General features: G+C 41.0%; 1 protein-coding gene across 1 annotated transcript; it reads right to left on the bottom strand.

Moving 5' to 3' along the window:
- Nucleotides 1-4499: 4499 nt before the first annotated feature.
- On the bottom strand, nt 4500-8423 carry LOC310930512 (carbohydrate sulfotransferase 1; the record flags this gene model as incomplete). Its single annotated transcript, XM_083893528.1, has 2 exons — nt 8228-8423; nt 4500-5626 (listed from the first exon to the last, which is right to left on the bottom strand). The coding sequence occupies exons 1-2, from the start codon at nt 8364-8366 to the stop codon at nt 4500-4502; spliced, it is 1266 nt and encodes a 421-aa protein (XP_083749654.1). The 5' UTR covers nt 8367-8423.
- Nucleotides 8424-9386: the final 963 nt, after the last annotated feature.

Raw genomic sequence — 9386 nt, 5'->3', positions numbered from 1 at the left:
ATCTGTGAGTGATGTTGTGCTGGAACAAACACTGGGAAGATACATGAGGAAAATACAATGTGAAAGTGTCACAAGAACAAAGATTTAGGAAGCAAATACAGCACTGAGAACAAGTATTTTAATAAATGTGTAACTAAAAGAGTGTCATGAAAGGCGCCTCCAAATATAATGCATTATCATTATTATTATTATTATTATTATTATCATTATTATTATTGTTATTATTATTATTATTGTTAATAATAATAATGCAATAGTTGGCGATGGTTAACAAAACGAGGACAAAAATACCTGAGACCATGAAAAGCATGAACAGGGTCGGGAGGAACCAAAAAAAAGACACTCTGGAGCACAGAGACTAAATACACTAGGGATGGAGGAATGAATGAACTCAGTGGACATGGGTGATTAACATCATAGGTGGGAAAACAGGACAGGAAATAAAAATAAACAAGGTACACAAACTAGGAAGAACTACAGAATAAAATGGGAACAGAAATCATTAAAAATCCAAGTTTTAAGTCCAAACTGAATAAATGCTCAATAAAAGTTTTCAGAGTTATTACACAAAGCGCTCATATTTTATATAAAAAGAGCCAAAACAAAACAGACGCTTTGGACAGACTATGAAAAGAAGAGGTGGCCAATGAAGAGCCTGGCTGTATATGGAGCGTGTGCGTGTGTGTGTGCACGGAGGAAAATAATAGAATTTAAATGATGGGTGTGACAGAAGCTGATGTCTGCTTAGGGCCAGAGTGGTTCCAATAATAAGATACTGTGGCTCAAAGTGGTTTCATTCTATCCTAAATGCTCCTTAATCTCACCATAAATGTCCCAGTAAGGAGAAAGAAAAATGAAAATCGTTGGTGCCTGTGCCACTGGGATTTTTTTAACGGCTGTGTCAATATACGAGAGGGAGCTGAGCCTAAATGCCAGCGTAGCCTGATTTATTATCTCATAATTTTAAACTTAATTATATACAGTATGATACTCTGAGTTTGTGAAACGCCTGGTCTCCTTGGCACGCAAGAGGCTGAGAGAAATGATGTATGTGTTGTATGATGTTAAATTATCTTTAAAGCATTGATGTGATTCCAATAATGAAATATACAAAAGTGTAAATTTCCTGGTGAAGTTTTCCCAGTCGTCAACGGCACTTTTCTGCATTTGAGCAGTATTGTCAGTTCATTGCGTATTATGCTCCCACCAGGCTCTAACCTTTTCTTAAATCAATGCTTTCCCATAAGGAGGGCAATTTGTGGCAGAAAAAGCTTCTCTGCTGCTGCTGCTGCTGCTGGGTGTCGCCTTTGTCAAGCCTCTAACAACCATGTCTACATCCCCAAGATACAAGTGCATACACAGTACACTTATGTATGCATTCATGTACACTACAAGACAGGGACTTTTAATCAAAACGTGTGGTTAGGTGTCAGTGTGACATGGAGGGAGCTCGTCATTCGCCTGGTTTTCTGGCCGCTCGCCCAGATGAGGACCATAATGGATCGACTGTGGGATAATGAACGAAGATGACACACCTCCAGCTGGAGGAGCTCCTCCAAGGATGTGACACAACCTCCTCCACTCCCACATCTCATTATGACCAACGACTGGTTAGAGCTGGGGGATTACAGATGGGTGACTCCGCCGACGACAAGACTCCGCCGACACATCAGTGGTGCCAGAAGGTCAAGAGGGTGCTTATCACGAGGAAGCTGCTGGTATTAAATCTGCCTTGAAACTTTAATAACAAGCTGAAGGGAACCATTTTGGTTTCAGCTAAATTCAGTAAATTCAGTTTTAGATTGTAAATAAACTGCCTGTACTATTATCAGTGAAGTCAGCATTTTATTTAAAGTCTTTTTTTAAATATCTGATGACATACTGTCTGTTTCTGACTACATACAATAATTTTTTTACATGCAGGATGAGCCTCCACACAGCAAACCTCACAGAGTTGTATCATTTTTATGCTGATTTTGTTGTTGTGTTTTTTACAAGAAGAAAAAAGTCAATGATAAATAAAAAGGCGGGAGAAAAAAACACAAACAACTGAACTGAAATCATTTTACACCTGATTCTGAAAGCGAAACAGGCAGAAGGAAATCAAGTGTTGCCCTGCATGTGACAGATGTCTGTGTCCCCTTCTCCACATGAACACAAACCATTTGCCGATTAAAAATGTTCACTTCAACTTTTAATAATAATATCTTGGGCTGAACATATTTTTTACTCTTCCTCTCACTGAAGTCTGTCAGGGAAAGACAACACAGACACTCTGATGTCTATTGGCATCAGTTATACTAAAATAGATACATGTTTATATTTATCATTTGTCAAATATTGTGTCACAATGTCGAGGTGTACTTGTACCACAAAGGTACATCTACAGCTCTGAGCGTGCACACTGAAAAGAATAAAACTATTTGATTTTAAAAATGAAGACCAATTTATGTTGCATTAAAAGTCTTAAAATGATGTTAAAGCAGGTCAGTAAGCCAGTCCACAGTTCACCTGTGCTGTTATTAGAGGAGGCTGAATGAATATGTTGACGTTTGCTCAAAGATAAACATTTAGTAAAGGATGTAGTGAAGTAAAGGATGAAATAAAGAAGTACTGGAGTTCATCTAACAAAAGAAAGGGTTGAGAACCACTGGTGCAGATTAACTGTGCTATTTTGCATTTTCCAATATCCACATGCATCTTATATTTGTTATAAGTATTTATTGGTTGGACTGTAAATTTGTCGGCACCGTTAAGGAGACGAGAAATGAGTTGCTAGTATTGAGTGCAAAGAAATGGGTAATTAGCTGACTCAGGCCACTCGCAGCATTGGTTCTCAGGGTGGGGATGGAAAAACCGATGAAGCACATCTTCCGCGGGTGTCATAAAGCTTTGCTTTATGGCCAGTTTGTATAGCCTTGCAGATTAAGTTCAAAGAGAGATGGCCACTCTTTTCTCCATGCATCTGAAATCCTGTTTCTCCTCTACTGGATTTGTAGATCAATTCTTTGAGCTGCGCTGGAATATCCCTGGTGTCTGCAGCTACAATAACTATGTGGTGTAGTTGGTTTCTAAATATATATTTCATTATAAAAGGCCACATTTACCTAATATTAAATAGTGCTCAAAGAGCGGCATAACCGTTCCACTCACATTATATACCTTCTCTCACTTTGGAGTGGCTTTCATTGGCAGAATAAGTGTGAAAGCTCAAAGCTCCCAGCAGGCTACAACCGGAGCCTCCATAGAAAGAAGCATGGCTGGCATTTGAAAGGCGAAGAAATCACAGCTAATCAGTGGTTTGGCTACGATTCAAGCAAGTAGTTCTTCGTCAGAAACTACTTTCATTATTTATCTCAAGAGAACAGCTGGAAATTAATGGGCTGGTGTCTGGAGATGGCACGCTCGCTTTCTCTGTTTAGACACGGAGACGGATTTCAAATGGTGGAAATAGTGGAGAACGTGCAACTGCCTAATCTCTGGCTATACTCTGCTGCAGACAGCTGGTACCAACAGAACGATGCTGGTGTTCTTCAGAGGCTCATAGTCGAAGTCACAGAAGTGTTTCTGTCTTTGGTCGGAAACATACCTAGGACGGCAGAAATATCACCAGGAAAGAAACGTGATCAATGAAACACAGAGCAAACCAAATGCAGAGGGTTAAAAACATAAAAGACAACGATTTTGCACCGTCCTCCGTTTGCAACACTTATCCACTTTCCTCTCAGGATTAAAGATATAAAAGCGCACATCAAACAGAAATGGTTGCAACAAGATTTCAGCAGTATGTTATTTATGAATAATTTATTTTAAAAAGTCTAAAAAATATGAACAGCACACAGACAGAAATGTCTGAACATATCCAGTACCTAACATGGGCACATTTGCATTTAATCACTTTGAGTATTCACAGTAATAAAGTATTTACAAACACTATACAACAATATATTCTCTTTTTTCTTTTTTAAATTCCCACATATAAAACAGAGTTGCTCTGGCACTAGAAAAGAACATGTGGCATTTTAGTCCTTTTCAAAAATGCATGAGAGACATTTAGAAGGTGGGAGTTATAATTTCTTCTTTTTTTTAAGACACAAATCCTCTTTCTACAGCATGCCTCACCTGCGGGGGTGTCACTTTTGGTCTGACTCAAAGTGAGATTTACTCTGAAATGGTACCTGGACTCTTTGAAGTGTGTGTATGAGTGAAAGAGAGAGAGAGATTTTTTTTTACTGTCTGTAAAACACAAGTTTTCAATGAAGACATACAGGAGCGCAGAACACTCTAGCCTTTATCTGGATCAGAACATTTCCAGCATCAAACATGCTTGACATTTGGCTCCTTCCTAACATCTTAAACAAAACCAACGAAAGCAAAGGTACATCTTTAATACATCCATTCTTTCAACATTATAACAGACTAAAAATTTATTTAATAAATTAAACTTTAAAAAAAATTAAAGTGCAAACCTCAATAAATAAACGAGTAAATGATATCTATCATGTGTGTGGTTCAAAGGTCCTGTGCTCCACTAAACTATGGGACAGGTCTCTGAGCTCAGCTGCAGAGTGGACCTGCTTGTATCCCAGCAAGGCCAGAGTGTCATTACACAGATTTTGTATAGTCCTCACGATGTCGAAGCCGAGCCGAAGCCTCCAGCTCTCTGCTGTCGCTCTGGAGTCTCTGGTCGTGGAGTACCTGTAGTTCCACTCAGACGGAGATGACATGTTGCTGTTGGTGTTTTTTGCAATCCACATCTGCACCCTGTCCTCCATCTCCAGTCCCACGAACCTGTAGATCTCGGTGGCCTTTTCCTTCGGTTGTAACGCCAGGTCCTCGTACCGCACCAGTAAGTAACGTCCTCGGAGCCACGCCGGTCTCTGCAGGCCGGTCTCTGCAGAGGCAGACATGTCCTTACAGGTGCTAGTAATCTGTGACAGGTCCACGTAGCGAGGTTGCCTTCCAGTTGCGTTCCATATTTTCCAAGCACGGAACTGATCCGAAAACGCCATCATGCGTGAGGCGAGGATGGCTCTGGGGTCCCTCACCAGGTGTATGATCTTCAGTTCCAGCCGTGGATCTTCAGTCAGGGTCCGTAGGTCCCCTACCTCAGGGACCCGCACGGTCTTTATGGCTACATACCCTCTTGACAGACATGACATTGAAGCTAAAGTAAGGTTAAGGGCCCCGCACTTCTTAGGACACCAGGTTTCATCAGGTGGATCAGAGGCCAACGTGTTCCCTCCTTCCAAACACACAGGAGGGGAACACAGGGCGTGGCTCGAGCTTCGGCGGAAGAAGGTGCTTGTGACATGGTCCTGGGGCTCTGGCCGTATGTAATTCTCCATGAAGTGAAGGTCACAGGTGTATAGATTGAGGAGGAGGTCTCTGTAAGCTCCAAGCAGGGCTCGTCGGTCCAGGGTGCGACGCAGCCTGCTGCTGGAGTTGGTGAAGGCCTGCTGAACGTGGTAGAGAGGCTCGAACACGTAGAAAATCCCTGAGTGCTGGTTGAGGAGCTGTCCGGTGAAGGAGGAGCCACTGCGCGTGGTAGCAAACAGCAGGATGTGCTTCCGAGGCAATTCCACAGGCAACCAGCTGCCATCGCACACGGATCTCCACCTGAAGTCTTGAAGAAAGAAAAGTTGAGTCCTTTTAACCAAAACATGATGTAACTGGCATCAGTATCGCACAGCTAAACAACATATCGGGTATGTCAGTGTTGAGGTGATAATTGTATGTAGCACTTCATTTTGAGTGTGTCAGAGGTGCTTACTCTGACAAACAGCCAGTTGTTTTGTGGAGTACACTGAGACTTTGGGGAAAAAAGCAAATGGATTGATTGTTTCTTCAGGAAGTGAAATAAAGAAGGCTGCATTGTGCAAATTCCCTAATTCTGATATTTCCCTGATATTTCCCTCCCACCCATCCATCCATCTTCTACCACTTTTATAGGGTCGCTGGTGCCGATCCCAGCTCACTTAAGGCACAAGGCGGGATACAACCTGGACAGGAACTATCCATTCTCACGGTCAATTTGGTGTCCAATTTGTCTAATCCCGAAATCTGAAATCAAGATGGCTAACCACAACACCAACAGTGTGGCTCATATTTTCCTCCCATGTACAAATCAGATATGAGCCCCCATGAAAGTGTAAGCAGGAAAAACATTGCACATGGATTCATATATCATCAGATTGGTGACAAGCCTCATTCGTATGTGAAAATAAACCAGATAAGAAACACACTGTGTGCATTTGCCTCTGCCATCAATGCAACGCCTATATCTTTAAAATACGACCCTGACGTAAACATGGACACTATCAACACTGCTTGGCTCTCTTTCGAACAAAGCAATGGAGGATAAGAGCTCAAGACAGTGGACTCATGCTGAGATTCTGTGCCCCCTTAAGCCTTTGAGGTGAGGATTTCAAAGTAACATCACTTATATTTCCATTTGGGCCTAACCATTTCCAGTGAAGCAGCCAAGCCCATCCTGTGGGTTGTCTCCCCAAGTGTCAACCAGTGTAAATGCAGAGTTCAACCGAAAAGTAGCTGCAGCTACTCAAAAACTGGCTTCTAAACAACCAACAGTGTACTCACAGGTCGCCTGCTTGTCTGCAGCAGTACATACGTACGTACCTGTGTGCTGTGTACATCTGCCTTGCTTTTTGTTTTCTCTTCTATACATTGTTACCGTGTGGTGCATGCTTACATATACATATGCATACGTGCACAGGACTTTGTCTTTGACTTGAGTGATTGAATGGTGCTTTGTTGCTTTGGTCATATTTTACATTTTATACATAATAACTTTATTAAACATGCACTCAATATTTATTGCGACTATAAAGCACTTTTTCTCATCTTAGATTGTATTATTGTTTTGTGTATTATTTATTTTTTCTACCAAGTGACTGTGGATACAATTTGGCAGTTATGCTTTAACTCTGGCATGTTTACATTTGTATTCCATACTCATGTTCATTAATGTGCAATGTCCCTTCCAAATAAACACTGAATCAAATCAGATGGTGAGGGGAGAAATGCAGCTGCTTCCGTGTGTCACAGAATCACTCTGTTATTTTTAGATTGTTTGCGTTTCATCAGCGCTGCAGCCTGATTCATTCATCAACACTAACACAAAGTCTATGTCAAGGCGACTAAACTGAAAGACCTGCAAAGAGCAAATGTTACATTTTATTACCTCAGACTAAATGCACTATTTTGGATTTAAAATAATCAAAGTCATATAACCAAATCATAAAGGGACTTTATTTGCATTGCATTTTATTCCCAATCGATATAACCTGGTAAGAGTTGCTTTACATTGTTAATAATATTATGGAAAAATAAACATGATTAATTAACCGATTAACTGTTGAACTTATGTAATAAATCACTTTAACATTTGACAGCCCTTAAACACATTTTATGAAATGTTATTTCATAACCTTTTTTGTTTCCTCTCTTTACATTCTTATTAAAAAGCTGATAAAAGTGAAAGTAAGTCGGACTGTAATGACTTCAGGAGAAAGTTAACCACTGCATCTCGGCAATAAAGTGTGAATAATTTAGAGGGTAAACAGGCATGGGTAAATTGCTTGTCTGCTTGTGGGTATCAGCCGAGCGGGGGGTTTATGAAATGGAGGATCTCTAAATATAGTGCAAATAGCTAACATGTAATTACTGCTGATGAGGAGTTGATTGCAGCAGGGATGTTGCTTTTGTACACAGGAGCTCTGTGCCGGCAAAGCTGCAGCTGTGCTAAGAGAGGGCGGATTAATGGAGATAAATTGGAGGATAATTGTAAAATGAATCACATATATTTCAATTCTCTATCCTCCCCACTTCTTGGGAATTCCCTTAATTAGTGATGATCCAATCTGCTTTTTCAGCTGCTTCAGTGACGGTGTGGTGCCGCAGCTTGATTCCTTGATTTCTTTCTTTACCGAATTACTTTGTTCGACGCTGTCTTCAAAACTGCTAAAATATATGGACAACGTCACTGTTACCGATGGAGTGTTGTGTGTGTGTGTGTGTGTGTGTGTCAGTGTCTGCTCCCTGCTGGTGCTCTGGGGAACCTAATTCTGTTATGATACAAATGAATTTTTCATTATTTTTGCATTAAACATGAGCGTATATAAATCCATATACAGTACATATATATATGTTTGGAGGCAGTATAGTGTGCGTGTGTGATAATCTGCTCTGGCTGCTGAAGCGTTACCTCTGTGATGTCTGCTCTGGCACCTGTAGGCTCCCTGACAGGGTCCAGGCAGCGAGTCCCTCAGTGTGTGGATGGCCGTGTACTGGACCCCCAGAGAGGCACACACCAGCAGCAGCACCGTCTTCCAGGAACACTCCATCCTGCACCGCCCTCTGGCTCTACATCCTTCATGCTGACGCCACCAGGGAATCACAGACACACAATGAGATTTAATTTTAATACATTTTTCTTTCCGTCTTCTGACTCGTGCAGCTCCCACACTGATGTCCAACGAGTAGCTACTGCAGAGCGGTTAAGCTTCTTGCTCCAGGCTGCATCAACAGCAGAACGTGATGTATGAGTCATTGACTTTTCCCATCAAGACCCAGCAACACTGCCCTTCAGTTTGTGTAGCAGCATTTTTTTAGTGATATTAGAAATATGCTTATTTGCTTTCTTGCTGAGCAGAGGGAAACAGGCTAAATCCAAAAATAACAACATTCTATAAGAGATGATGTTTTCTCCCTCCTTCGTTCATGCAGGAATTGTGATATAAAGTGGATACAACTGGTGATTCAGATTGATTTAATGACAGCTTGTGCTGAGATAAGATAAACAGCTGTAGTTTGGTGTGACAGGAAAATATTTTGCAAAATATCTATTCCTTAAACATACTTTTTTCAAAGATAGTAAACAGACAACACCTTTTTGACTTTTCCCAACATAAGTGGCTTAAATGCTTTGAATGAAGACTTTCAAGGTTTTTTTTTATCTGAAAGGATCCCGAGACTGGATATGAATATCGCGACTCAAATGTCAGAGCGTAAGTGGTAAAACTCGGCAGTAATGTCCCCCATATGCCGTTCCACTATTCAAATTACTGTTGCACAATTGCATTTCATTTTTATTCATGTTCATTTCTTCACAGTAATTAGCCTCTAAGCCTAGCAGAGAGCTACATTCGCAGATAAATATAGCTGTCTTCTCATGATGAGCAGCCAAGTTTCCTTTTGTACGTGTCTAACTTCTTTGCCACTGGGCAAAAAAAAAGAGAAAAGGGGGAAATGTGATTATTGTAATGGATGTAGAAAGACGGTGCTGCCATCCATTTGAACTGAAGCACCAAATTGATAGTAAGTAATCCTATGAGAAACCTGGGCGCAGATTTTCTCTCCATCAT

This window comes from Microchirus variegatus (genome assembly GCF_963457635.1).
Source record: "Microchirus variegatus genome assembly, chromosome: 8".
In the NCBI taxonomy this organism is placed as follows: domain Eukaryota; kingdom Metazoa; phylum Chordata; class Actinopteri; order Pleuronectiformes; family Soleidae; genus Microchirus; species Microchirus variegatus.
This window is presented reverse-complemented; position numbering and strand designations above follow the sequence as displayed.